Source organism: Strigops habroptila, unplaced genomic scaffold (assembly GCF_004027225.2).
Source record: "Strigops habroptila isolate Jane unplaced genomic scaffold, bStrHab1.2.pri NW_022045605.1_ctg1, whole genome shotgun sequence".
Lineage (NCBI taxonomy): Eukaryota > Metazoa > Chordata > Aves > Psittaciformes > Psittacidae > Strigops > Strigops habroptila.
The window spans coordinates 9764-36785 of record NW_022651086.1 but is presented as its reverse complement, the minus strand read 5'-3'; the positions used below and the strand labels follow the sequence as shown (position 1 = coordinate 36785).

Below are 27022 nucleotides of genomic sequence, written 5' to 3'. Positions count from 1 at the left end.
GTGTGAATGGGGCGGTGTGAGTGTGAGTGTGAATGGGGCGGGTGTGAGCGTGAATGGTGCGGGTGTGGGTGTGGGTGTGAATGGGGTGGGTGTGTGAATGGGGCGGGTGTGAGTGTGAATGGGGCAGTGTGAATGTGAATGGGGCAGTGTGGGTGTGAATGGGGCGGTGTGTGAATGGGGCAGTGTGAGTGTGAATGGGGCAGGTGTGTGAATGGGGCAGTGTAAGTGTGAATGGGGCAGGTGTGGGTGTGAATGGGGCGGGTGTGGGTGTGAATGGGGCGGTGTGAGTGTGAATGGGGCGGTGTGGGTGTGAATGGGGCAGTGTGAGTGTGAATGGGGCGGGTGTGGGTGTGAATGGGGCGGTGTGAGTGTGAATGGGGCGGTGTGGGTGTGAATGGGGCAGTGTGAGTGTGAATGGGGCGGTGTGAGTGTGAATGGGGCAGTGTGGGTGTGAATGGGGCGGGTGTGTGAATGGGGCGGTGTGGGTGCGTGTGAGCTCACCGCCGCTGTGTGCGGGTCTCAGTGTCACCTTGTGTGCCTCCCCCCGCCTCCCCCCGCGCCCGCAGCTCCCCGGGCCCGCACAGTCTCTGCATCAGCCTGGAGCCGGCGCTGCTGCTCAAGGGGGATGTGCTGGTGAGCGAGGGGGGGCCCCCGGCTGAACCCGCGGGGACGGGGGGGGTCAGTGTGCGGGGGGGGGCAATGGGGGTTCAATGGGGGGTGCAGTAGGGGTGCAATGAGGGGTGCAATGGGGGGTGAAGTGGGGGTGCAATGAGGGGTGCAATGAGGGGTGCAATGGGAGTGCAGTGGAGGGTGCAATGAGGGGTCCAATGGGGGGTGCAGTGGGGGGTGCAAGGGGGGGTGCAATGGGGGGTGCAGTGGGGGCTGCAATGGGGGTGCAATGGGGGTGCAATGGGGGTTCAATGGGGGTGCAATGGGGGGTGCAGTGGGGTGCAATGGGGGGTTCAATGGGGGGTGCAGGGGGGGTGCAATGGGAAGTGCAGTGGAGGTGCAATGGGGGTTCAATGAGGGGTGCAATGGGGGGTGCAGTGGGGGTGCAGGGGGGGTGCAATGGGGGTGGAATGGGGGTGCAATGGGGGTGCAGTGGGGGGTGCAGTGGGGGGTGCAATGGGGGGTGCAGTGGGGGTTCAATGGGGAGTGCAATGGGGGGTGCAGTGGGGGTGCAGTGAGGGGTGCAGTGGGGGTGCAATGGGGGTTCAATGGGGGGCAATGGGGAGTGCAGTGGGGGTGCAGGAGGGGTGCAATGGGGGGTGCAATGGGGGTTCAATGGGGGTGCAATGGGGGGTGCAATGGGGTGCAATGGGGTGTGTGGGGAGCACACGTGCTGCACAAGAGCTGCTTTGTGCGAAGTGCGTGCGGGGGGGGCTCGTACAGGGGCTGCTGGTGCGGGGTTGGTGCAAGAGGTGTGTGTGCAATGGGTGACACGGGGTGCTGTGAGGTGTCTGTGGGGTGTCTCTCGGGGTGCTGCGGGTGCTATTGGGTGCTGTGGGGTTGCTGCGGGGTGCTATGGGGTGCTGGGGGTACTATGGGGGGTGCTATGGGTGCTATGGGGTGCTGTGGGTGCTATGGGGTGCTATGTGTGCTTTGAGGTGTGCTATGGGGTGCTGTGGGTACTATGGGGTGCTATGTGTGCTATAGGGGGTGCTATGGGTGCTATGGGGTGCCATGTGTGCTATAGGGGGTGCTATGGGTGCTATGGGGTGCCATGTGTGCTATAGGGGGTGCTATGTGTGCTATGGGGTACTGTGGGTGCTATGGGATGTGCTATGGGGTGCTATGGGTGCTATGGGGTGTGCTATGGGGTGCTGTGGGTGCTATGGGGTGCTGTGGGTGTTATGGGTGCTATGTGGTCTATGGGGTGCTGTGGGTACTATAGGGTGCTGTGGGTGCTATGGGGGATGCTATGGGTGCTATAGGTGCTATGGGTGCTATGTGCGCTATGGGGTGCTGTGGGTACTATGGAGTGCTATGTGCGCTATGGGGTGCTATGTGTGCTATAGGGAGTGCTATAGGTGCTATGGGTGCTATGGGGTGCTGTGGGTACTATGGGGTGCTGTGGGGTGCTATGTGTGCTATAAGGGGTGCTATAGCTGCTATGGGTGCTATGGGTGCTGTTGGGGGGTGCCCGTGGTGCTGTTGCACACTCGGCCTTGCACACGCGTGTGCGCAGGTCACGTGTTACCACCGGCAGCGGGGGGGGCGCGAGCCCGTGTTCCGGGCCCAATTCCACACGGGAACGCTGCGGGGGGGGCGGCTGCGGCTGCCCCGGGGAGAGCTGGACCTGGCCTGGGAAGGTGGGAACAGGATGGGATGGGAGGGGGATGGGATGGGGATGGGATGGGGGTGGGAACGGGATGGGATGGGATGGGGATGGGATGAGGATGGGGATGGGGATAGGGGTGGGGATGGGAATGGAGATGGGGGTGGGGATGGGAATGGGGATGGGAATGGAGATGGGGATGGGGATGGGAATGGGGATGGGAATGGAGATGGGGATGGGGATGGGAATGGGGATGGGAATGGGATGGGGCAGGGATGGGGATGGGGATGGGATGGGAATGGGATGAGGATGGGGATGGGATGGGGATGGGGGTGGGAATGGGGATGGGAATGGGGATGGGATGGGGATGGGAATGGGGATGGGAATGGGATGGGGCAGGGATGGGGATGAGGATGGGATGGGAATGGGATGAGGATGGGGATGGGATGGGATGGGGATGGGGGTGGGATGGGGATGGGGGTGGGGATGGGGATGGGGGTGGTGATGGGGATGGGAATGGGATGGGATGGAGGTGGGGATGGGGATGGGGATGGGGATGGGGATGGGATGGGGCAGGGGATGGGATGGGGTGGGGTGGGGATGGGGATGGGAATGGGATGGGGATGGGATGGGGCAGGGATGGGGATGGGGATGGGGATGGGGATGGGGATGGGGATGGGTGTCCAGGAATGGTTTCAGGATGGGATGGGGATGCCGGGTCCGGGATGGGCCTGGGATGGGCCCGGGATGCGGATGCCGGGTCCGGGATGGGCAGTGTCGGTCTCTCCCCCCAGACGAGCGCTTCCCCCCCGAGGGCAGCGTCGAGTTCGTTTTCTCCTCGGGCCCCGAGAAGATCCAAGGTGAGGGGGGGGGTGGGGGGCAGCCCAGGGCCCCCCCGCGGCCCCGCAGGCACCCACAGCCCCCCCTGTGCCCCCCCAGGCTGGGACCCCCCCGGCGCCCCCCCCGCGCCCGTGGATTACGGGGTGCTGGACCCGGCCGTGCGCAGGGACTCCTACGAGGGCTTCGACCTGCGGCACCAGGACAGCCTGGAGGGTACGGGGGGTGTGGGGCGCGCTGTGGGGCACCCCATGGGACACCCCTATGAGACATCCCACCCCGGGATCCCCCCCTACGGACCCCCTCCCCACATCACCCGCTGGGAGACACCCCCCCGTGACTCTCCTATGGGACACCTCCGTTGGACACCCCTATGGGACCCCCTTAGGGGACCCCCTGCCATGGGATCCCCCCATGGAACGCCCATCCCTGGGACCCCCCCATGCAACCCCTATGGGACACCTCTATTGGACACCCTAATGGGACCCCCCCCGCCCCTGGACCCCCCCCTGCAATTCCCCGATGGGACCCCCACCCCTGGGACCCCTCCAGGGGATCCCCCAATGGAACCCTGCTGGGACCCCCCAAACCCACCCCTGGAACACCCCATGGAACCCTCCATGGGTACCCCCCGACGGGACCGCCCATGGGACACCCCCCCGAGATTCCCCGTGGGACCTCCAGCCCAGGGACCCCCCCATAGGCACTCAGGGGGTGCATGGGGGGGTGTTGGGTTGGGGGGTTCAGCCCCGCCTCACGGCGCCCCCCCCCCCCGCAGAGCTCCCGCTGGACTCCAGCCCCTACCAGGGGGTGCAGCGGCCGCGGCGCCCCTGGAGCCCCGGGGGGGGCCCCCCGAGCCCGGCCCCCCCCAGCCCGGAGCCCCCCAGCCCGGAGCCCTCCCCCGGCCGCCCTCCGCCCCCCACCGCGGCCGAGCGCCAGGAGCTGGAGCGGCTCCTGGGGGGCTTCGGGGTGCGGGGGGGGAGCCCGGGGGAGCGGGAGACCCCGATCCTGGGGGATGAGCCCCCCCGCGCCACGTCCCATGGGACCACAGCGGCCTATGGGAGCCCAGCACCCTATAGGAGCCCCACACCCCATGGGAGCACCGCGTCCTATGGGGCTACAGCACCCTATGGAACCGCAGCTTCCCATGGGAGCCCCGCGCCCTACGGGAGCCCTGCATCCCGTGGGAGCACAGCACCCTATGGGAGCACAGCACCCTATGGGAGCCCTGCATCCCTCGGGAGTCCCGTATCCCGTGGGACCCCAACATCCTATGGGACCCCAATGCCCCAGGGAACCCCAACACCCCACGGGAGCCCCACATCCCACGGGAGCCCCACATCCCATGGGAGCCCAGCGTCCCATGGAACCACAGCACCCTATGGGACTCCAACATCCCATGGGACCCCCATATCATATGGGACCCCAACATCCTATGGGACCCCAGCAGCCTACAGCACCCCAACACCACAGGGGACCCCCACATCCTATGGGACCCCCACAACCCCTGGGAGCCCGACACCTTATGGGACCCTGGCATCCCCTGGGACCACAGCACCCTATGGGACCTCAACATCCTATGGGTCCCCAATGCCCCAAGGAACCCCAACACTGTATGGGACCACAGCACCCTATGGGACCCTGACACCCCACGGGACCCCAACATCCTATGGAAGCCCCACATCCCATGGGAGCCCCACATCCCATGGGAGCCTGGCATCCCATGGAACCACAGCACCCTATGGGACCCCAACATCCCATGGGACCCCCACCTCCTATGGGTCCCCGGTGCCCCAGGGAACCCCAACATCCCAGGGTGCCATGACATTGTATGGGACCACAGCATCCTATGGCACTCTGACACCCCATGGGAGCCCCACATCCCGTGGGAGCCCCACATCCCCTGGGATCACAGCATCCTGTGGGAGCACAGCACCCTATGGGACCCCAGCATCCCAGGGGACCCCAATATCCCCTGGGAGCACAGCACCCTATGGGAGCGCGGCCCCCCCCGTCCCCGCCCTGTGCCGCAGGGCCAGCCTGGCCCCCCCCTGCTCGTGCCGCTGCCCCCCCAGCCCCGAGGCGCCCCGCGATGGGGGGGGGCTCCCCGCGGGGGGAGGGGGCAGGCGGGGAGTGCAGCGCTCGCTCTCCGAGGGGCCCCCCCCCTGCAGCCCCGGGCGCGCGGCGGGGGGGGGCTGGGGGCGCGACGGGCCCCCCCTGGTCTATGGGCTGGGGGGGGGCGCAGCCTGGGGGGGCCCCCCCCGCCCCCCAGCCCCCCCCGCCGAGGAGCCCCCCCCTTGCCCCCACTGCGGCCGCCCCGGTGTGGGGCTGAGCTGGAGCCCGCCCCCCCGAGCCCCCCCCGGCAAAGGGGGGTACGAACCCCCCGGGCTGGAGACCCCCCAGCAGGAACCCGCTGGTGAGCGGGGGCATGGGGGGGTTATGTGGGGCTATAGGGGCTAACAGGGGTGGTAATGGGGCTCATGGGAGGCTGAAGGGGCTAATGGGGGGGTAAGGGGACTATTGCGGTTATGGGGGGCTAAAGAGGTAATGGGGGGCTATGGGGGGCTGTTGGGGTCTGTTGGGAGGCTGAGGAGGTGTTTGGGGGCCTAAAGGGGCTTATGGGGGGCTAACGGGGGGGCTATAGGCACTAATGGGGGGCTTATGGGGAGGCAATGGGGGACAGTGGGGGGACTGTGGGCTCTGTTGGTGGCGGGGGGGTGTTTGTGGGGGCTAAAAGGGTTCATGGGGGGCTAATGGGGGCTACCGGGGCTCAGGGGTCCCCACGCGGTGCTGACACCACCCCCCCCTCTGCCCCCCCAGAGCGCAGGAGCGCGGGGGAGGGGGGTCCGTGGCGCGCCCCCCCCGAGGCCCCCCCCGAGAGCCCGGAGCCCCCCCCCGGCAGCTCCCCCACCCCCGCCTTCCCCCCCCCTGCCCTGTACCACGCGCCCCCCCCCCGCGCCGGGGGGGCCCCGCGCGTCGCCCCCCCCGCAGCTCGCGCCAGAGGGGCCCCCGGGGGGGGGGCGGGGACCCCCCCGGAGCCGGGGTCCCCCCCGCGGGCGGCTCCTTCGTGCAGGACACGAGCAAGTTCTGGTTCAAACCCGGCCTGTCCCGGGAGCGAGGTGCGGGGGGGCGGGGGAGGGGCGGGTTTGGGGCTGTTTGGGGGGTTCGAGGTGGGTTTGGGGTGTCGGGGGGGCTCAGGTGTCTCAAGGGGGCTCAGGTTGGTCCAGGGGGCCTCAGCGAGGTTCAATGGGGTAGGGGGTGTCTCGGGGGGGGGGGTTTTGGGGGATGTCTCGGGAGGGCTCTGGGGGGGCCCTGGGGGGCTGTGGGGGTGTCTCTGGGGGGCTATGTGGGGCTATGGGGGGTGTCTCGGGGGGCTATGTGGGGCTATGGGGGGCTATGTGGGGCCGTGGGGGTGTCCCGGGGGGGCTATGGGGGCTATGTGGGGCTATGTGGGGCTATGTGGGGCTGTGGGTGTCTCTGGGGGGGCTATGGGGGGCTATGGGTGTGTCTCGGGGGGGCTATGCGGGGCTATGGGTGTCTCTGGGGGGGCCATGTGGGGCCGTGGGGGTGTCGCGGGGGGGTCTCACGGTGCCCCCCCCCAGCCGTGGCGCTGCTCCAGCGCGAGGCTCCCGGCTCGTTCCTCATCCGCCAGAGCAGCAGCTTCCGGGGGGCCTTCGGGCTCGCGCTGCGGGTGGGGGCGCCCCCCCCGCGCTGCCCCCCCGGCAGGGGTAGGACCCCCCCCATAGACCCAACCCAACGACCCGCCCTATAATCACCCCCATAGACCCGCTCCGGCAGGGGGGTACTGGGGGGTACATACTCCATAGACCCACACAGCGCCCCACACCCCCCCCCCTCACCCTATAGACCCCCCAACAGGAGTAGTGACCCCCCCCGTACCCCCTATCCCCTGGTACCCCGAAACCCCCCCCCAGCCCGCCATAGAATCTCCCCTAGCACCCCACATCCTCCAGACCCCCATGTCCCTTGGGACCCCATACACCCCCCCCCCCCCATCACCTCCTATTCCCCCCCCCCCCGGCCTCCAAGGGCAGGTTTTGGGGTGCAGCAACAGCAGCTCCTGCTGTACCCTGGGGGGGAGCATCCATGGGTGCTGACCCCCCCATGCCCCCCAGGGGACCCCCAGGAGCAGCTCGTCCGACACTTCCTCATCGAGACGGGGCCGCGGGGGGTCAAGATCAAGGGGTGCCCCGAGGAGCCCCACTTCGGTCAGGGGGGGCCCTGCGGGAGGTTTGAGGGGTTCGGGGGGAGTTTGGGGGGGTCTGGGGTGGGTTTTGGGGTGTCCGGGGGGTGTTTCGGGGGTCCCAAAGGGAGATTTTGAGGTGTCTGGGAAGATTTTGGGGTGTACGGGGGGGGTGTGTTTGGAGCGTCCATGTGGGTTCTGGGGTTCCCGGGGTGTTTTGGGCATCCCAAAGACGGGTTTTGGGGTCCCAAAGGGGGGTTTTTGGCCCCCGGGGGGGTTTGGGGGTCTCTGGGGGTGTTTTGGGGTGCCAAAGGGGGGGTTTTGGGGTCCCTTGGGGGTGTTTAGTGGTGCGTGCCCCCCCCGCAGGGAGCCTGCCCGCGCTGGTGCTGCAGCATTCCATCACCCCCATCTCCCTGCCCTGTGCCCTGCGCATCCCCACCAAAGGTACCCCCCCCACAACACGGCTTGACCCCCCCGAAATGGGGTGACCCCCCCATAAACGAGGGGGGTGTGTGTCCCCCAGACCCGCTGGAGGACTCCCCCGAGGGGCCGGTGCCCCCCAACATGAGCACGGCCGCGGAGCTGCTGCGCCAGGGGGCAGGTGGGGGGCGCCGGGGGGGCGGCAACGGGGGAGGGAGGGAGGGCAAAAGGGGCGGGTAGAGAGATGGGGGGGCTCTGGGATGAGAGCATTGGGATTGGGGGGGACACTGGGATGGGGGGCTCGGGGATGGGGGGGCAGTGGGGTAGGAGGAGTTACTGGGATGGGGGTCACTGGTATCAGGGACACTGGAATCAAAGGGAGACTGGGATGGGGGCCACTGCTATGGGGGGGATCCCTGCTATGGGGGGGTCACAGAGATGGGGTGTCCGAGGGATGGGGGTCCCAGGGATGGGGGGTCCCAGGATGGGGGGGTCACTGCTATGGAGGAGTCCCAGGGATGGGGTGTCCCAGGGATGGGGGGGTCCCAGGGATGGGGATCACAGAGATGGGGGTCCCAGGATGGGGGGTCACTGCTATGGGGGGGGCCCAGGGATGGGGGTCCCAGGATGGGGGTATCACTGCTATGGGGTGGTCCCAGTGATGGAGGTCCCAGTGACGGGGGTCCCAGTGACGGGGGTCCCAGAGATGGGGGTCCGAGGGATGGCAGGTCCCGGCGGGGGTCAGTGCTACGGGGGGGTCCCAGTGATGGGGGTCGCAGGGATGGGGGGTCACTGCTATGGGGGGGTCCCAGGGATGGCGGCTCCCGGGGGGTCAGTGCTCGGGGGGGTCCCAGTGCCGGGGGTCCCTCTCGCCCCCCCGCAGCGTGCCGCGTGCTGTACGTGGGCTCCGCCGGCACCGAGTCCCTGACGGGGCCGCCCGCGGTGGCCAAGGCCGCGGGTTCGATCCTGGCGGACCCCGCGCGGGCCCCCCCCGGGCCCGTCCACTTCAAGGTGTCAGCGCAGGGGATCACGCTCACAGACACGGAGCGCAGGTGCGGCCCCCCCGGGACCTCCCCATGGGACCCCCCCCAAGGCCCATCAGAACCCCCCCGCAACCATGGTTTGGGGGGCCCCAAACCCCTTCCCCACAACCCTTCTCCCCCACAACCATCTTTTGGGGCTTCCCCCCCCCCAAACTATCATATGGGGGGGGGTGTCTCAGGTCTCAAACCCCCTCCCAGCATCACCCCCCCGCCCGGACCACCATTTGGGGGGCCCCCACTCCCACCCCCACATCCCTTCCTCTCCTCTCCCCCCCCATCATTCGAGCCCCCCCAAAAAACATCCCCTGGGGGGGCCCCAAACCCCCTCCCAGCATCACTCCCCCCCCGCCCCATCCATGGGGTGCCCCCCCATCTCACCCCATGGCCCCCCCAGGCTCTTCTTCCGCCGGCACTACCCCACCAGCAGCATCACCCACTGCAGCACCGACCCGCAGGACCGCAGGTGGGGGGGCACGGTTGGGGGGGACACACACACACGTTGGGGGGGGGTAATGAGCCCCCCACTAACACATCCCCCCCCCGCAGGTGGGTGAATCCGGATGGAACCACCTCCAAGTAAGTAGCATGGGGGGGGGGGAGCTTGAACAGCCCTGACCCCCCCAGCTCTTCCCCCCCCCATCATCTTCTCCCCCCCCCATCTCTCTCCCCGCCCCCCCCCGGCTCTTTCACCCCTGCACACGGCTCTGCCGCCCCCCCCATTGCTCTGTTCCCCCCCCCCCCCCAGGATCTTTGGCTTCGTGGCTCGGCAATGGGGGGCCCCGGGGGGCGCCAATTCCTGCCACCTCTTTGCTGAGCTGGACCCGGAGCAACCGGCCGGAGCCATCGTCACCTTCATCACCAAGGTGCTGCTGGGCACCCGCCGCTCATGAGGCCCCCCCAAAGCCCCCCCGGACTCCCCTGTACCCCCCGCGCCCCCCCAAACCCCCCTGCACCCCCTCCATGCCCCCCCACACCACAGGGAGCTGTGGGACCCCCCCCGCGCTGTGTGGGGCAGCAGCCGGGGGGGGTGATCCCAAACCATGAGTGATGTTGGGGGGGCCCCCAAATTTTGGGGGGGGGCTCCCCAATAAAGCCAAGTGTGTATTTGTCTAACAATGGGTTTATCTGAGTGCTTGGGGGGGGGGGCTGAGACATAATATAGATATTGGGGGGGGTGCAGGGCTGGGGGGGACACAGACCCCCCCCCCGACCCCCCCCATGTGCAAACACCAATGTGAACCCCCAAACCCAGCTCCTCCTTTAACACTGGGGGGGGGTGGGGGGAATCCCAAAATGGGAGGGGGTTACATTCAGAAAGGGGGGGGGGGGGATGTAACAGCATGAATTGAGGGGGGGTCCCCTTAAATCTGCCCTCTCCCCCATGGATAAGGCGGTGAATAACACAGATTGGGGGGGAATAACACAGTGGGGGGGGGCACATCCCGCTGTGGGGGGAATGGCATTAAAGTGCATGGGGGGGGGAAGGAAATGGGGGGTATGGGGGGCCCCCCCTACCCGCTGAGGGGGTGCAGGTCCACCTTCACCTTCTCCCCCGTGCTCAGCATTCCCACCGTCGGGAAGTAGCCCCCGGGGGGCACCAGCGCCTCCTTCTTGCCAATGATCTGCCCATTGCGGGTGAAGAACACCTGGGGGGGGCACGGAAATATGGGGGGGGGTCAGGGTAGCCCCAAAGCACAGCACCTGCACCCCCCATCCACCCATGGGGATGGAGGGGAAATGGGGGGGGCAAAGGGGGAGTTTGGGGGGCGGTTAGGAGAGGACTTAGGGGGGTACAGGGGAGGGTTGGGGGGGTTAAGGGGGTTTGGGGGGGCAGGGGGGGAGGTTTGGGGGGAGTTGGGGGGGTTTAGGGGAGGTTGGGGCGTGTTTGGAGGGTTATGGGGAGGTTTGGGGGGGGCTTGGGGGGGTTATGGAGGTTCAGGGAGGTTTTGGGGGGGTTTATGGAGGTTTTGGGGGGGTTTATAGGGGTTAATGGAGGTCAATGGAGATCTATAGGAGTCTATGGGGGTCTATGGACGTCAACGGACGTCAGCAGTGGTCAGTGGAGGTCTATGGAGATCAATAGAAGTCAATGGGAGTTCATGGGGGTCACTGGAGGTCAGCGGGGGCCCATGGGGCTCTATGGAGTGGTCAATGGGGATCAGTGGAGGTCTATGGGGGTCTATGGGGTCTATGGGGTGGTCAGTGAAGTTCAATTGGCCTCTATGGAACTCAGTGGAGATCTATAGGGGTCTATGAGTTCTATGGGGCTCTATGGGGTGCCCAGTGGAGGTCAGTGGGGGTCTATGAGGGTCTATGGGGTCCATGGAGTGGCCAGTGGAGGTCAATTGGGGTCCATGGGGTCTACGGGGTAGTCAGTGGAGACCAATGGAGCTCTATAGGGCTCGATGGAGCTCAATGGGGGTCCATGGGGTCCATGGGGTGTCCCGCGGGCCCCCCCCCGGCGCCCCCCCCCCCCACACCACGACGTTCCTGCCGGGGCGGGGGGGCTCGGGCTCCCCCCCCTCCTCCTCCTCGTCCTCATCCTCGGGGGGCAGGTACATCCCGTTCCGCACCGCGCGCCCCCCCACCTGCCCCCCCTCGCTCGCCTCGTCGCTGTCACCTGGGGGGGGCACGGGCACCGCATGACGTCAGAGCCCCCCCGGACCCCCCCAGCCCCCCCGAGCTCACCATTGCCCCCAACAGCCCCCCCCAGCCCCCCCATAGCCCCCCTGAGCTCCCCATAAACTCCCATAGCTGCCCCACACGCCCCTAGAGCCCACCCGCTGCCCCTCATAGCCCCCCATAGCCGCCCCCACGGCCCCCCCAAGACCTCCCCGGCCCCCACCTTCGCTGTCCAGGCTGTAGTCCCGGGGGAACATGATGCCGCAGCCCATGATGTCGCCCTTGTAGCAGCGGGGGCCAAAGGGGTCCCCAACACCGCTGCCATGGAACAGCTTCCCGTCATCTGGGGGGGGGCAGCGTCACAGGGACCCCTCCACGGCCAAACCCCCGCCATGGGGGCCCCCTCGGCTTAGGGGGGGTCCCCTCGGTTGGAGGCTGTTCCCGTGTTTTGGGGGGTCCTCAAGTTTGGGGGATCCCCTCGTTTGGGGGAGGGGCCCTACGGCTGGGGGGGTCCCGTGTTTGAGGGGTTCCCCAGGTTTGGGGGTCCCGACGATTTTGGGGGAGGGATTGCCTCGGGTTTGGGGGGTTCCCTTGGCTTTGGGGGGGCCCATAGTTGGGGGGGCCCATGTCTGGGGGGGTCTCACCTGCATGATAGGCTACTGAGCCCCGGCTCCAGCCGGGATGGCGGTTCTTGGGGTAGTCCTGGGGGGGGGAAACAAAAAGAGGGGGGGGTCACACAGAGGGGGGCAGCACTGGGGGAGTCAATGGGGGGGCGTCAATGGGGGACTGTCACTGGGGGTGTGTCACTGGGGGTGTCACTGGGGGGGGTCACTGGGGTGTCACTGGGGGTTCACTAGGGGGGTGTCACTAGGGTGTCACTGGGGGGTGTCACTGGGAGGGTGTCACTGGGGTTTCACTGGGGCGGTCACTGGGGGGGGTCACTGGGGGGTGTCACTGGGAGGGTGTCACTGGGGTTTCACTGGGGGGGTCACTGGGGGGTCCCTGGGGGTCACCGGGGGGGTCCCTGGGGGTCACCGGCTCCCACCTTGCGCGCCAGCCCCAGCGCGATGTAGCACTTCTCGCCCGGGTCCACGATCTCCAGCTCGAAGTAGTGGCTGCGGGTGCTGAGCGGGCGCCGCGCCTGCGCCAGCCCCACGTCCACGATGCTCTTGCCCTGCCCCACGTACTCCAGCACCTGCGGTGGGGCACGGGGGGGGCGTGGTTACAGGGTGGGGGGGGCTGGGGGCACAGGCACATGTGGGGGGGGGTCATGGGAGGCTGTGGGGCACAGGGAGGGTCACAGGGGTTTGGGGGTTCACTCCCCCCTGGTGCGACCCCCCCAAACCAGCTCCATGCTGGCACCATGGCGTGTGAAACTGGAGTGTCCCTGCCTTGTTCCCCCCTCCCGCATTGGGGTGCCACTGCCTGGCACAGGGGGCTCATCTTTGGGGTCCCCCCCTGGTGTAATCCAGCCTCCCCCAACCCTGACACCCCCAGGCCAGTGCTGGGGTCCCCAGCACATACAATCATGGGATGGCACGTCCCCGTGTCCGCTACCCTACAGCGTGTCCCCCATCCCCATGGTTTGTCCCCCCCTCATTATGTCCCCATTCCCATTGTGCCCCATTGCCACTATGCCCCATCCCCATTGAGTGTCCCCATCCTCACCGGGTGTCCCCATCCCCATTGCTGTCCTCACCATTGCTGCCCTCCACTGCTGCCCCCCCCATTGCTGCACCCCATTGTGCCCCACCATTGCTGTCCCCCCCACTGCTGTCCCCCCCATTGCTGCCCACCCATTGCTGCCCCCCCACTGCCGTCCCTTCACTGTTGTCCCCCCATTGGTGCCCCCCCCACTGCTGTCCCCCTCATTGCTCTCCCCCCCATTGGTGCCCCCCCACCTGCTGTCACCCCATTGCTCTCCCCCCATTGTTGTCCCCCCCATTGCCATGCCCATCCACACTGCTGTCCCCCTCATTGCTGCCCCCCACTGCTGCCCCCCCTACTGCTGTCCCCCTCATTGCTCTCCCCCCCATTGGTGCTCCCCCACTGCTGCCCCCCCTACTGCTGTCACCCCATTGCTCTCCCCCCATTGTTGTCCCCCCCATTGCTGTGCCCATCCACACTGCTGTCCCCCCCATTGCTGCCCCCCCCACTGCTGCCCCCCCATTGTGCCCCCCCATTGCTGCCCCCCACTGCCGCCCCCCCACTGCCGCCCCCCCACTGCCGCCCCCCCACTGCTGCCCCCCCATGCTGCCCCCCATTGCCGCCCCCCCATTGCCGCCCCCCCACTGCCGCCCCCCGCCGCGGCTCCCGGCTGACCGTGCCGCAGGCGCGCACGTCGTGCAGGCGGCCCCACTCCTCCTCCACGCTGTCCACCAGCATGCAGTCATCGGGCTCGGGCCGCAGCGCCGCCCGCAGGTGCAGCCGCACCTCCTCCCCCAGCGAGTGCATCCCCACGGCCGGGAACAGCCCCTCCGCGCACAGCGGCACCTCCGTGGAGCCCACCTGCGGCGCGGCAGGGGGCAACGGGGCTAATGCGGGTAACGGGGCAATGGGGGCAATGGGGCAACGGGGGTAATGGGACAATGGGGTTAATGGGGGCAATGGGGGCAATAGGGTTAATGGGGCAACGGGGCAATAGGGATAATGGGGGCAATGGGGATAATGGCGGCAATGGGGCAATGGGGCAACAGGGCAATGGGGTTAATGGGGGTAATGAGGCAATGGGGTTAATGGGGGTAATGGGGCAACGGGGCAACGGGGTTAATGCGGGTAATGGGGTTAATGGGGGCAATGGGGTAACGGGGTAATGGGGCAATGGGGTTAACGGGGGCAATGGGGTAACGGGGCAATGGGGGCAATAGGGTTAATGGGGGTAATGGGGCAACGGGGCAATGGGGATAATGGGGGCAATGGGGGCAATGGGGGTAATGGGGCAATGGGGCAACAGGGCAATGGGGTTAATGGGGGTAACGGGGCAATGGGGGCAATAGGGTTAATGGGGGTAATGGGGCAACGGGGCAATGGGGATAATGGGGGCAATGGGGGCAATGGGGGTAATGGGGCAATGGGGCAACAGGGCAATGGGGTTAATGGGGGTAATGGGGCAATGGGGCAATGGGGTTAATGGGGGTAATGGGGCAACGGGGCAATGGGGGCAATGGGGCAATGGAGTTAATGGGGGTAATGGGGCAATGGGGGCAATGGGGGTAAAGGGGTAATGGGGGCAATGGGGATAATGGGGCAATGGGGCAAATGGGGGTAATGGGGGCAATGCGGCAACAGGAGTAATAGGGCAATGGGGGCAATGGGGTTAATGGGGCAATGGGGGTAATGGGGCAATGGGGGTAATGGGGGCAACGGAAGGGTTTGGGGGGTCAATGAGGGGGTGTGGGGGGTTTTGGGGGCTAAATGGGGGTCAGGAGGATGTGGGGGGTGTCTGTGTTTGGGAGGGTCAGGGCAGGTCAGGGTGATTGGGGGGGCAATGGGGGGCCTGGTTTGGGGCTCAGGGTGGTTTTGGGGGTGGTCAGTGTGTCGGGGGACAGGTTTGGGGGTCAATGGGGGGGTCAGTGTGTCTGAGGGGGGCCAATAGGGGGTGAGAATGGAGTGTCGGGGGGGTGAGGGGGTGTCAAGGGGGGGTCAATGGGGATGTCAATGAAGGGTCAGGGGGGATCACTGGGGTGACAATGGGTGTCACTGGGGGTCACTGGGTGTCAGGGGGTGTCACTGGGTGTCAGTGGGTGTCAGGGGGTGGCGCTGGGTGCCAGTGGGTGTCGGTGCAGGTCAGTGCGTGTCAGAGGGTGTCAGGGGGTGTCACTGGGTGTCAAGGGGTGTCAGTGTGGGTCAGTGGGTGTCGCTGAGTGTCAGTGGGGGTCACTGGGTGTCGCTGGGTGTCAGTGCGTGCTTGTGGGTGTCACTGGGTGCCGGTGGGTGTCGCTGTGTGTCACTGGTGTCACTGGGTGTCAGGGGGTGTCAGGGGGTGCCGGTGGGTGTCAGGGGGTGCCGGTGGGTGCGGCCGCTCTCACCCTCTTGCCGTTGCGGGTGAAGAACACGTGCGCCGTGCGCACCTCCAGCGACACGCGCTCGATGCCGCAGCCAACGCGGTCCCCGGAGCTGCACTTGGAGCCGAACTGGCGGCCCTTGGCCCGGCCGCTGTACAGCCTGGGGGGGCACAGACACTGCACAGCTGGGGGGGCACAGACACTGCACAGCTGGGGGGGGCACAGCCTGGGGGGGCACAGACACTGCACAGCTGGGGGGGGGGGGGCACAGCCTGGGGGGGCACAGACACTGCACAGCTGGGGGGGGCACAGCCTGGGGGGGCACAGACACTGCACAGCCTGGGGGAGGTATAGAGACTGTACAGGCAGGAGGGGGCATGGGGGGCTATGGGGTAGGGGGGCCCCCCCAGGGTCACCCCCAAACCCCCCCCAGCAGCAGCAGGATGGGGCCTGGCCGAACCCCCCCCCCTCCAGGACCTGCACACTCACACCAGGTTCCCCCCAGCCAGGTCTCAGCAGCACCCCCAGGACCTCCCCAGCAGCCCCCCGATTCCCCCAGGAGCCCCCGAAGTCTCAGCAGCCCCCACAGGTCCTGGCAGATTCCTTCCAGGTCTTTCCCCCATATAGGTCCTGGCAGATACCTTTGGGTCCCGGCAGCCCCCCCAGGTCCTGGCAGCTCGCACTCACTTGCCATCGTCGCCGTGGTAGGCCACGGAGCCGGGCAGCCAGCCGGGCTGATGGTCCAGGCTGTAGAACTGCGGCACCAGCCCCACGGCGATGGTGCCCCTCACACCACTGTCCACGATGGACACCTTGGGGAGGGGGGGCACACACACTGTGAGCCCCAAAGCTCAGCGGGACACCCCCCACATCCATGAGGGATCCCCCCCAAGCGCAGCCTCACCTCAAAGTAGTTGTTGTCCCTGGTGAGGGGCCGCGGGGCCACGTAGCAGCCGACCTCCCCGGAGCTCCCGTGGTAGCTGCGAAGGGAAGGGGGATGAGGGGGGACATGAAGGGGGTTCAGAGGAGAAGGACGTGGGGGTGTTGGGGGCAAGAAGCTCCCCATGGCCCGGGGTGAGCCCAGAGCCCCCCCGCGTGTGGGGCTGCACCCCCAGAGCGTGAGCAGCAGCTCAGGGAGGGGGTCCTGCTCCTCTGCGCTGTGAGACCCCCTGTGTGCGGCGCTGGTGTCCTCAGACATGGAGCTGCTGGAGCGAGGCCAGAGGAGGCCGCGGGGCAGAGCAGGGGCTGGAGCAGCTCCCACAGGGAGCCAGGTTGGGAACATCGGGGCTGGGGGAGAGAAGCTGCCGGAGACCACGGAGCAGCTCCAGGGGCTGGAGGGGGCTACAAGGACGCTGGGGAGGGACCTTCATCAGGGGCTGGAGCGATGGGACAAGGGGTGATGGGTTCAAACTGACACAGGAGAAGTTCAGCTTGAAGATAAGGAAGAAGCTCTTCCCTGTGAGGGTGCTGAGGCGCTGGCACAGGGTGCCCAGAGAAACTGTGGCTGCCCCATCCCTGGCAGTGTTCAAGGCCAGGTTGGACACAGGGGCTTGGAGCAACCTGCTCTAGTGGAAGGTGTCCCTGCCCGGGGCAGGGGTTGGAGCTGGGGGAGCTTTAAGGTCCCTTTGTCCCGCGGTGGGGTCCTGTGGCCGGGGGAGGGGTCCCGCGCCGCCCCCCCGCACCTGAGCGTGTCCCCATCCACCAGGATGTGCTTGGAGCGCTCCTGGAAGCGGCCGGCGCGGACCTCGCGGATCTCGCGGATGCGCCGGCGCCAGTTGAGGAACCTGTAGTGCAGGTGGAGATCATCCATGGCGAGGGGAGACCTGCGGGGGGGCGCCGGTGAGACCCCCCCCGCGGCACAGAGACCCCCCATGGGCACACAGAGACCCCCCCATGGGCACAGAGACCCCCCATGGGCACAGAGACCCCCACATGGGCACACAGGGACCCCCCCATGGGCACACAGGGACCCCCCCATGGGCACAGAACCCCCCCATGGGCACACAGGGACCCCCCCATGGGCACACAGGGCCCCCCCCATGGGTACAGAGACACCCCATGGGCACACAGGGAACCCCCCGGGCACCCGCCCCCCCCCATAGCGCCCCGTTCCATCAATGCCGCACCCCGGCCCCCCCATAGCCCCCGCCAGGCTCCCCACAGCGGGGACCCTCCCACCCCCCCCGACACGTGCCCCCTCAGCTGCCCCCCCCCCGCGGGGTACCCCCAGCGCCCCCCCCTCCCCGCCCTCACCGGCCCCGCTCCCGCCATGGGGCTCCCCGCGCTGCTCACATCCGGGTCCCCGCGCTTCCGCCTCCGCTTCCTCCCGCCCCCTCCGCGCAGCTAGACCAATCGCTGCCCGGTCCGCTCTGACTGACGGCTCGGTGAGCCAATCGGAAGCCGGGAAAGCGGGTTGAGGGGAACGGAGCGCGCCAGAGCGTGAGGGCGCCACCTGGAGCACGGGCGGGGAACAGCGCTGGGGAGCACTGGGAGCACTGGGGGGGCATTGGGTACCCAAAACTGCCCCCAGACCCTCCAAATGCCCCCCAGAGCTGCCCCCCCCGCAGCCTAAAACTGCTCCCCTGCGCTGCCGCCATCCCCTATAGCTCCCTCAAGCCCCGCCCCTCCCGCTCAAGCCCCGCCCCTCCGACCTCAAGCCCCGCCCCTCCCGCCCCAAGCCCCGCCCCCTTCCGGCCCGCGGGGCTTCAACTCGGCGGCGGGAGAGCGCGCGCAGCGCGGGAATCGGGCGAGGTGGGGCGGGGAACAATGGGGGGCACCGGGGGGTCCGGAACCGCGGGAGATGGGGGGCACCGACGGGGGCACGGGCTGGTGGGGCACCGGAGGAAATGTGCAACCGGGGCTGGGGGCGCTGGGCGGGTCACCGGGCACTAGGGTGGGTTGGGGATGACCGGGTCGTCATAGCGGGGGGAGGAACACACCAGAGACACCCCTACGGTGTGGGGTTCATGAGCCGCCCCCCCCATCCCCAGGTCACCATTGGGTGCTATGAACCCCCCCGTCTCAGGTCACCATTGGGTGCTATGAACCCCCCCATCCCCAGGTTACTATTGGGTGCTATGATCCCCTCCATCCCCAGGTCACCATTGGGTGCTATGAATCCCCCCATCCCAGGTCACCATTGGGTGCTGATGAACCCCCCCATCCCCAGGTCATCATTGGGTGCTGATGACGTCCCCCATCCCCAGGTCACCATTGGGTGCTATGAAGCCCCCCATCCCAGGTCACCATTGGGTGCTATGAACCCCCCCATCCCCAGGTCACCTTAGGTGCTGGTGCCCACCCCAGCCTCATGTCGGGGTGCGAGCGGGCGACGCTGCTGGCGCTGCAGGAGGAGCTGAGCGAGGAGGAGCTGCAGACGTTCAAGTTCCTGCTGGGGGGCCACGTTCCCGGGGGGGCGCTGGGTCCCGCCTCCCGTCCCGAGCTCTGCTCCATCCTGCTCCAGCGCTTCCCGGGCCACGCCCTGCGCGTCACAGCCGGGCTCCTGCACCACATGGGCCGCCACGACCTGCTCCAGCGCTTCCAGCTCCGGCAGGATGAGGTTGGCCCCGTTGGGATGGAGGAGGAGGAGCCCATGGGCGCTCCCCCTGCATCCCGATGTCACCCCATCGCACCACCGCCTCCTCGTCGCTTAACGGAGAGGGACCTGATGCAGATAGCGCAGAGGTTTGGGAGGGAATGGCAGGAGGTTGGGATCATGTGCCTGGGGCTGGAGAAGAGCCGCCTGGAGCAGATCCGGGAGGACCATCCCCACAGCCTTGTGCTCCAGAGCTTCGAGATGCTGCGTGAGTGGAGCCGGCGCCACAAGGCCGAGGCCACGGCCCCCCGGCTCTGCGCCTGCCTGCGCCCCGCCAGTGTGGACCCCGGCGTGTTCGACCTGCTCCAGGACTGAGGATCGAGCCCCTCCGCGCTTTCCTGGGGGGGGGCACCCCCAAAGCGGAGCAGTAAATGGTTTTATTCCACCCATCCCAGTGGGTTTTGGGGTGTCTTTAACCCGGGTCGGAGGTGGGATGAAGGAGAAGGGGGGATGTGGAGCTCTGCTCTTGTTCCTCAGGGATGGGGGGGGTCTGCACGGGGCGGCTCACAGGTCACATCCCAACCTCTCGATCTCATCCAGGAAGAAGTCCAGCTCTGCCCTGGTGACCCTGGTGGATCCGGCTCCCACCTTGCCCAGGCTGAGCCAGTAGTCAGGGCAGCTCTCGCGGTGGGGGGGCATGAACCAGAAGCAGAGATTGATGAACTCTGGCTGCAGGGGGGGAAGAGGAAAAGGAAGAAGAAAAGGGAAGAGATCACACAGACACCCGGGGGGGGGGGACTTCCAGCCCTCAGCCCCATTTGGGGACCCCCATGCTTGGGGCAGGTCCCTTCTGCTGCCCAGCGCTTGGTAACGCTGTAGGGGGGGGGGGGCATTAAAAAGCACCCCCAGAGCTACAACACTGTGATATTATATGGGGGAGGGGCACATTAAAACCCATCCCAGGGTCATATTAAATGGGAGAGGGTTTAAAACTAAAACCTTGGTTATGGCAGGAGAGTGTTATTGGGGAGAGCACACATTAAAACCAGCCCAGGGCCATAGTGGGGTGGTGTTAAACGGAGGAGGGGTAAAACCACCACGGGGGGTGCAACACGGTGCGGTTATTGGGGGGAACCCTATTAAATGTACGTGTGGGGCCATGGCAGGAGAATGTTACATGGAGATGGGACGTTTCCAGTCTCTGAGCCGTGCTCCAGGAAGCCCAAGAGCGGACACCAGCCAGGAGAGGCAGGATGCGGACCGAGTTTGAGGTGGGAAAGCGAGGAGCGAGAGCAATGCCGGTGGCACCGTTGCGGAGCTCAATATGTGCAGAAGAGGCCCAGCACCAGCTTTCAGTCCTGGCTCTTCGGCTGTGGGAGCAGGGCCCGGATGTTCGTGCTCAATGCGACGGGCTCAGCACAGCCTCGAGTGGGCACCGAAGAGGTTGCATTCAATTGGACTTTTAGGTGGGAAAGCAAAAAGCTTCCTGTGTGAGGGACCTAAAAGTGCTCTGCGTCGCCTGCTCGAGGCCGTCCTGCACCCCAGTGCATTGAGCACGAACGTCCGGGCCCTGCTCCCACAGCCGAAGAGCCAGGACAAAAGCTGGTGCTGGGCCTTTTCTGCACACGGTGAGCTCTGCAGCGGTGCCACCGGCATGGCTCTCGCTCCTCGGGCGGGCAAGCACAAGTGCTCTCCAGACGGTCAGGTACTAGGATCCGGCGGGCGGGCACCAGGACCCAGCGGGAGAGTGCACTAGGACACGGCTGTTTTGGTAGGAGACTTGCCAGGCTGGTCAGGAAAGCTTTAAACTAGATGTGTTGGGGGAGGGGAGCATTGATCCATCCCAACACTCCTGGTCAGTTGCCAGCACCTGTAAGAAGTGCTTGGAGCGATGTAGAGATGTTCCAGCTGCCCCAGCCATTGAGTCGGCTGCATTTGGAGCTCGGCTAAGGTGCCTCTATACAAACGCCCGTAGTATGGGGAACAAGCAAGAGGAATTAGAGATGTGTGCAAGGCTACGGGAATATGATGTCATTGGTATCACAGAAACATGGTGGGATGGCTCCTATGACTGGAATGTCGGAATGGAAGGTTACAGGCTGTTTAGAAAAGACAGGCCAGGCAGACGGGGAGGGGGCGTTGCTATCTATGTCAGTGATAGGCTAGAGAGTATGGAACTCTGTCTGGGGATGGGTGATGAGGTAACAGAGTGTTTGTGGGTCAGGATCAAAGGGAAAACAGCAACAGGGGACATTACGGTGGGGATCTGTTACAGGCCGCCTGCTCAGGAGGACTCTGTGGATGAAGCGCTCTACAGACAGATAGGAGCAGCCTCACGCTCGCAGGCCCCTGTCCTCACAGGGGACTTCAACATTCCTGACGTCTGTTGGAGGGACGGTATGGCCCGGCACAAGCAATCCAGGAGGCTCCTCGATTGTGTGGAAGACAACTTCCTCTTTCAAGCAATAGAGAAGCCGACAAGGAGAGGTGCCATGCTGGACCTTGTGCTCACCAACAGGGAGGGACTGGTTGGAAATGTGACGCTCCAGGGCAGCCTTGGCTCTAGTGATCACGAGATGGTTGAGTTTGAGATCCTCAGGACGGTGAGAAGAGCGTGCAGCAAGCTCACTGCCCTGGACTTCAAGAAAGCAGACTTTGGCCTCTTCAGGAACCTCCTTAGTAAGGTTTCATGGGATACAGTCCTAGAGGGCAGGGGGGCCCAAGACTGCTGGTCGATATTCAAGGATCACCTGCTACGTGCTCAAGAGTGTTGCATCCCGACTAGAAGAAAGTGAAGCAGGAGGGCCAGGAGACCTCCATGGATGGACAAGGAGCTGCTGAGGAAACTTAGAGGGGAAAAAAGAAGCTTATAGAAGGTGGAAGCGAGGACAGGCAGCCTGGGAAGAATATAGGAGCATTGCCCGGGAAGCTAGGGACCAGGTTAGGAGAGCTAAGGCCCAGCTAGAATTAAGTTTGGCAAGGGATGTAAAAGATCACAGGAAAGGATTCTATAGATACGTAGTAAATAAAAGACAGGCTAGGGACAATGTGGGCCCTCTCCGGAAGCTATCAGGAGAACTGGCTACCATGGATTTGGAGAAGGCTGAGGTTCTTAATGACTTCTTTGACTCCATCTTCACCAGCAAATGCTCCGACCACACCGTGAAAGTCTTGGAAAGCAAATGCAGGGACTGTGAAAATGAAGACCTTAGGCCCACTGTAGGAGAGGATCAGGTTCGAGACCATCTTAAGAACCTGAACGTGCACAAGTCCATGGGACCTGATGAAATCCATCCGCGGGTCCTGAAGGAGCTGGCGAATGAAGTTGCTAAACCACTGTCCATCATATTTGAAAAATCCTGGCAGTCAAGTGAAGTTCCCGATGACAGGAAGAAGGGTAATATAACCCCCATTTTCAAGAAGGGGAAGGTGGAAGACCCGGGGAACTACAGACCAGTCAGCCTCACCTCTGTGCCTGGCAAAATCTTGGAACAGTTTCTCCTGGAAAACATGCTAAGGCACATGAAAAACAACGAGGTGGTTGGTGACAGCCAACATGGCTTCACTAAGGGGAAATCCTGCCTGACCAATTTGGTGGCCTTCTATGATGGAGCCATGGAACTGATGGACAGTGGCAGAGCAGTTGACGTCATCTACCTGGACTTGTTCAAAGCGTTCGACACTGTCCTGCACAACATCCTTGTCTCTAAATTGGAGAGACATCAATTTGATAGATGGACCACTCGGTGGATAAAGAACTGGCTCGATGGCCGCACGCAAAGAGTTGTGGTAAATGGCTCAATGTCCAGTTGGAAACCTGTAACGAGTGGTGTCTCTCAGGGATCGGTGTTGGGACCGGTCCTGTTCAACATCTTTGTCGGCGACATGGACAGTGGGATTGAGTGCGCCCTCAGCAAGTTTGCCGATGACACCAAGCTGTGTGGTTCGGTTGATACGCTGGAGGGAAGGGATGCCATCCAGAGGGACCTTGACACGCTTGTGAGGTGGGCCGATGCCAACCTTATGAAGTTTAACCAAGCCAAGTGCAAGGTCCTACACCTGGGTCAGGGCAATCCCAGGCACTGCTACAGGTTGGGCAGAGAAGAGATTCAGAGCAGCCCTGCAGAAAAGGACTTGGGGGTGTTGGTTGACAAGAAGCTTAACATGAGCCGGCAGTGTGCGCTTGCAGCCCAGAAAGCCAACCGTATCCTGGGCTGCATCAAAAGAAGCGTGACCAGCAGGTCGCAGGAGGTGATCCTGCCCCTCTGCTCTGCTCTCGTGAGACCTCACTTGGAGCACTGTGTACAGTTCTGGTGCCCTCAACATAAAAAGGACATGGAGCTGTTGGAGCGAGTCCAGAGGAGGGCCACGAGGATGATAAGAGGGCTGGAGCACCTCCCGTATGAAGACGGGCTGAGAGAGTTGGGGCTGTTCAGCCTGGAGAAGAGAAGGCTGCGTGGAGACCTCATAGCAGCCTTCCAGTATCTGAAGGGGGTCTACAAGGATGCTGGGGAGGGACTCTTCCTTAGGGACTGTAGTGGTAGGACAAGGGGTAATGGCTTCAAACTTAAACAGGGGAAGTTTAGATTAGATATAAGGAAGAAGTTCTTTACAGTGAGGGTGGTGAAGCACTGGAATGGGTTGCCCAGGGAGGTTGTGGATGCTCCATCCCTGGCGGTGTTCAAGGCCAGGTTGGACAGAGCCTTGAGCCACATGGTTTAGGGCAAGGTGTCCCTGCCCATGGCAGGGGGGTTGGAACTAGATGATCTTAAGGTCCTTTCCAACCCTTACGATTCTATGACTCTATGATTCTATGACCAGGCAGGCGGGCGAGCACTAGGACCCGGCGGGAAGGCGTGCACTGGGACCCTGAGAGCGGGAGTGCACTAGGACCCGGTGGGCGGGCCGGAGGACGGGCACTAGACCCGGCGGGCGGGCACTAGGGCCCGCCGGGAAGGCACTAGGACACAGCGTGCGGGCGGGCACTAGGACCCGGCAGGCGGGCTGGAGGGCGGGCAATAGGCGCGGCGGGCGGGCACTAGGACCCGGCTGGCGGGCGGGCTCTAGGACCCCTCGCTTTGCCACCTAAAACTGAAGCAAATTCTACATACTTCTTGTCCGATACCGGCTCTCAGGCGTCCTCGAGCACTGCTCAGAGAGCGCGAACATCCGGCCCCTGCTCCTACAGCAGAAGACACCCGACAGAAAGCTGGTGCTGGGCCTCTTCTGCACTCTGTGAGCTCCGCATCGGTGCCACCGGCATTGCTCTCCATCATCGCTTTCCCACAGAGAACTAAAACTCCTTCTGCGCACTGCTTCTCTGGTGCCCGCTCTCAGTCTTCCTGGAGCACATTTCACTGCGTGCAAACATCCTGCCTCTGCTTCCACAGCAGAGGAACCAGGACAGAAAGCTGGTGCTGGGCTGCTTCTACACACCGTCAGCTCCGCATCAGTGCCAACAGCATTGCTCTCGCTCCTCGCTTTCCTACCTAAAACTACAACTCCTTCAGGTCCCTACCGCCTGTGCGGGGAAGGTGCCCTCAGCGGCCCCTGAAGCTTGCAGTGCTTTTCCTCACATGCGACTCTTCAACTGAGCTCTGCAGCTGGATGGGGCAGCTCCTTTACACCAGCTCCCTCCTGCTTTCCTTGGGGAACTGGGCTGCACCAGGCACAGAGAAGCTTTCTCTTCAGTGCCCACGAACACAAGTTGCACACTATATAATCTACTAAAATTTAAACCTCCTCCGCTCTATGACAAGTCCAAGCACCATCTAATGTGTCCCTTGTACAAGGGACTTGGTAGAACAGTTTTAGAATGACAATTGTGAAAGGAGAGTCATAAATATAATTAAGGTGTTGCCTAAAGTTTTAACCAGACTTCTGAAAGAAGGGGCAAGTTTCTAACTCCCTGCAGCTCAAAGCAGAAACCAGAGAATTGAGAGGATCTGAACGACCAAAGAGCAAGTGGAGACAGAACGTAATATCCACGTGTCCAGATAGTCTGCTGGAAAGATGTCCTTAGACATGGCCATTTGATCAGGAGAGGCAGAAACACCTGAACAATGAAGGTGATGAAATTATAGACAGAGTAGGAATACTACAAGTACGGTGGAAGACCAATATTTCTTCTCCTGCCATTAATACACTGCCTGGAATTTCTCATTCTGTCATGGCGGGACATGCCAGGTGTAGAATGTACTCGAGTGATTGAGCTGATCGAAATGTGCTTTTATATTTGTGTGCATACTGAAACAAGAAGTTAATATTTTTCCATTGAAACTGTTAACTGCTCTCACAGTCAGATTGCTCAGTTCGCTTGGTTGTTCACCTATCTAATCTATTGTAAACATGGCCTGCTAATTGTGACCACATTGCTACAATGCGATGGATTGTATAATAGACTATATTGTAAATAGACTATAATAGACTATATTGTAAAATAGACTCTTTGTCCGTATGAAACAACTGCCAACAAATATTGAAGCTAGTCCAAAGAGCTTATGTAATTAGAACAGAAACTGCGCGTCATTAAGCTAAAAGGTAGGTAAAGGACAATTGATAAAGGAAAGACCAGCTGGTGAAGTAACCCCACCACCAGGGGGACTGAAGTTCCAGTAAGAGGTCAATAGATGGCAGCAGAGACCATGAAATATTGAACTTGATGCCATACCCAGTTCTTGTAATGGGGTGGGACACGCCGCAGAAAGTTTCTGCACCTGTATTAAGACAATATAAATATGTACTGACGTATGTACTGATATTACTGGGGAGCACTTGCGAGGAGAAATCCCAGCGCTGCAATAAAAGAATACTGGCTGAACAGTCTCATTGGATGCTAAGTTTGGTTCTTTGCTTCCCTGTCCCCTGAGGCAGCTCCAGGAGAAAGCCCGAAGCAGGGACGGGCGGCACCTCCTGACCATTGAGCTCCATCATGCGGGAGGGTGCCGCTGGCTGTGGGGGAAGGGAGCTGGATGCAAGGGACTGGGCAGGCCCCGAGCAAGAAAGGCATTCCAAATGCCTTGCGTTTCCCAGCATACATTCACTTCTCCAGAACAAAGCCTGTCTTCACATCCAGGGAGACAGCCGTGTGTGCAGTTACTTTACAGATTCTATATGCCCAAATTCAGCAAAGAAATGTTTTGCAGTATCCATATAGAAAAACAGCAGGAAAACACCTCTGGAAAACGCCGAAACAAAAACCTCCTTGAAGTGTCATTAAACACCGTAAGGAAGTTAAACATTTTGAGAAGTCCAGCTTCGGGATTTAGGGACAACACAATGGCAACAACAATGGCAATAGGCAACAATGGCAATGCGTCCGTGTGATGTTTTGACCTCACAGCAAGTGGCCCTTCAGCAGAGGGGGCTGGAGACCGAAGTGTTATTTCTTTAGACAAACTTCAGCTCTGTAGGCAAAAGCTCACCAAGCCTGATGTGAGATCCTGTGAGATTAACCAGAATCAGGTGAAACATTCTGCTGGAGCCCAAGGGCCATCCAGAAACAGCTCAGCGCCTCTTAACGCTTAGTTAAAAGGTCCAGAGCACGAGCAGTGTTCTCTTCTATCCTTCCAATTACAGGGCAAGATGAGGAAAGAAGCAGAAAGAGCCAGCAGACAAATACCCGCATCCGAGCCTGGTGTCACCTGCAGAATTGGGGGTTTTTTGATCGCAACACCAGGCCTGTTGGTGGCAAAACAGGTTGACCTCTCTCAAAGGGGGAAAAGGATCTTTGCACAAGAGTCAGCAGGGCCCAATGAAAGAGCTTTAAACTACGCTTGAAGGCAGAAGGGGAGAAAGCCGTGCTTCCTAGAGAGAACCTGTGGTTGGCAAGGCGATGTTGGAGGGACTGCGTGCACCCTTCGCTCTGCCATCTCAGTGGAGGGAGGTCTTTTCCAACCTCGACTATTTTATGATTGCACATTTCTCAGCTCAGGCAGAATGGAAACAGGAGTGGAACAACAGGGATATCGATCTGATCTGTAACAGTCACAGCAGCCGGACAACAGCCAGCCACACAAAATCAAACTGGGCTTGAGGGCATCTGTGAACCAGGCACGTGGATATGGCATCCTATCATGG

The 27022-nt window shown here is 63.4% G+C and overlaps 2 protein-coding genes across 3 annotated transcripts; one reads left to right on the top strand and one right to left on the bottom strand.

The window, feature by feature from the left end:
• Window positions 1-523: 523 nt before the first annotated feature.
• On the top strand, window positions 524-9898 carry LOC115603052 (tensin-2-like; the record flags this gene model as incomplete). The annotated part of the gene is made up of 15 exons (XM_030474583.1): window positions 524-633; window positions 2189-2312; window positions 3073-3138; window positions 3218-3331; window positions 3894-5531; window positions 5936-5982; window positions 6018-6234; window positions 6718-6843; window positions 7252-7344; window positions 7686-7763; window positions 7843-7920; window positions 8623-8791; window positions 9177-9245; window positions 9329-9358; window positions 9528-9898. Coding segments are annotated over 15 exons (3104 nt in total), but the record flags the coding sequence as incomplete, so codon positions are not given.
• SPRYD3 (SPRY domain containing 3) lies at window positions 9885-17729 on the bottom strand. 2 transcript variants are annotated; one of them, XM_030474584.1, is made up of 11 exons: window positions 17701-17729; window positions 17091-17231; window positions 16313-16388; window positions 16096-16220; window positions 15433-15568; window positions 13727-13912; window positions 12450-12599; window positions 12049-12106; window positions 11628-11747; window positions 11263-11402; window positions 9885-10428 (listed from the first exon to the last, which is right to left on the bottom strand). In XM_030474584.1, coding segments are annotated over exons 1-11 (1269 nt in total). In that variant the 5' UTR covers window positions 17703-17729; the 3' UTR covers window positions 9885-10293. The 2 variants fall into 2 exon arrangements, with proteins under 2 accessions (XP_030330444.1, XP_030330445.1); XM_030474585.1 differs by having other exon boundaries at window positions 17662-17723.
• Between the last annotated feature and the right edge of the window lie 9293 nt (window positions 17730-27022).

Bases quoted from the DNA above. Each gene is read 5' to 3' on its own strand.
- SPRYD3 (XM_030474584.1), bottom strand. The intron at 16,221-16,312 runs GTGAGGCTGCGC...CCCCTCCCCAAG, and splicing joins GGGACAACAACTACTTTGAG to GTGTCCATCGTGGACAGTGG. The intron at 13,913-15,432 runs GTGAGAGCGGCC...GCCGCGCCGCAG, and splicing joins TCACCCGCAACGGCAAGAGG to GTGGGCTCCACGGAGGTGCC.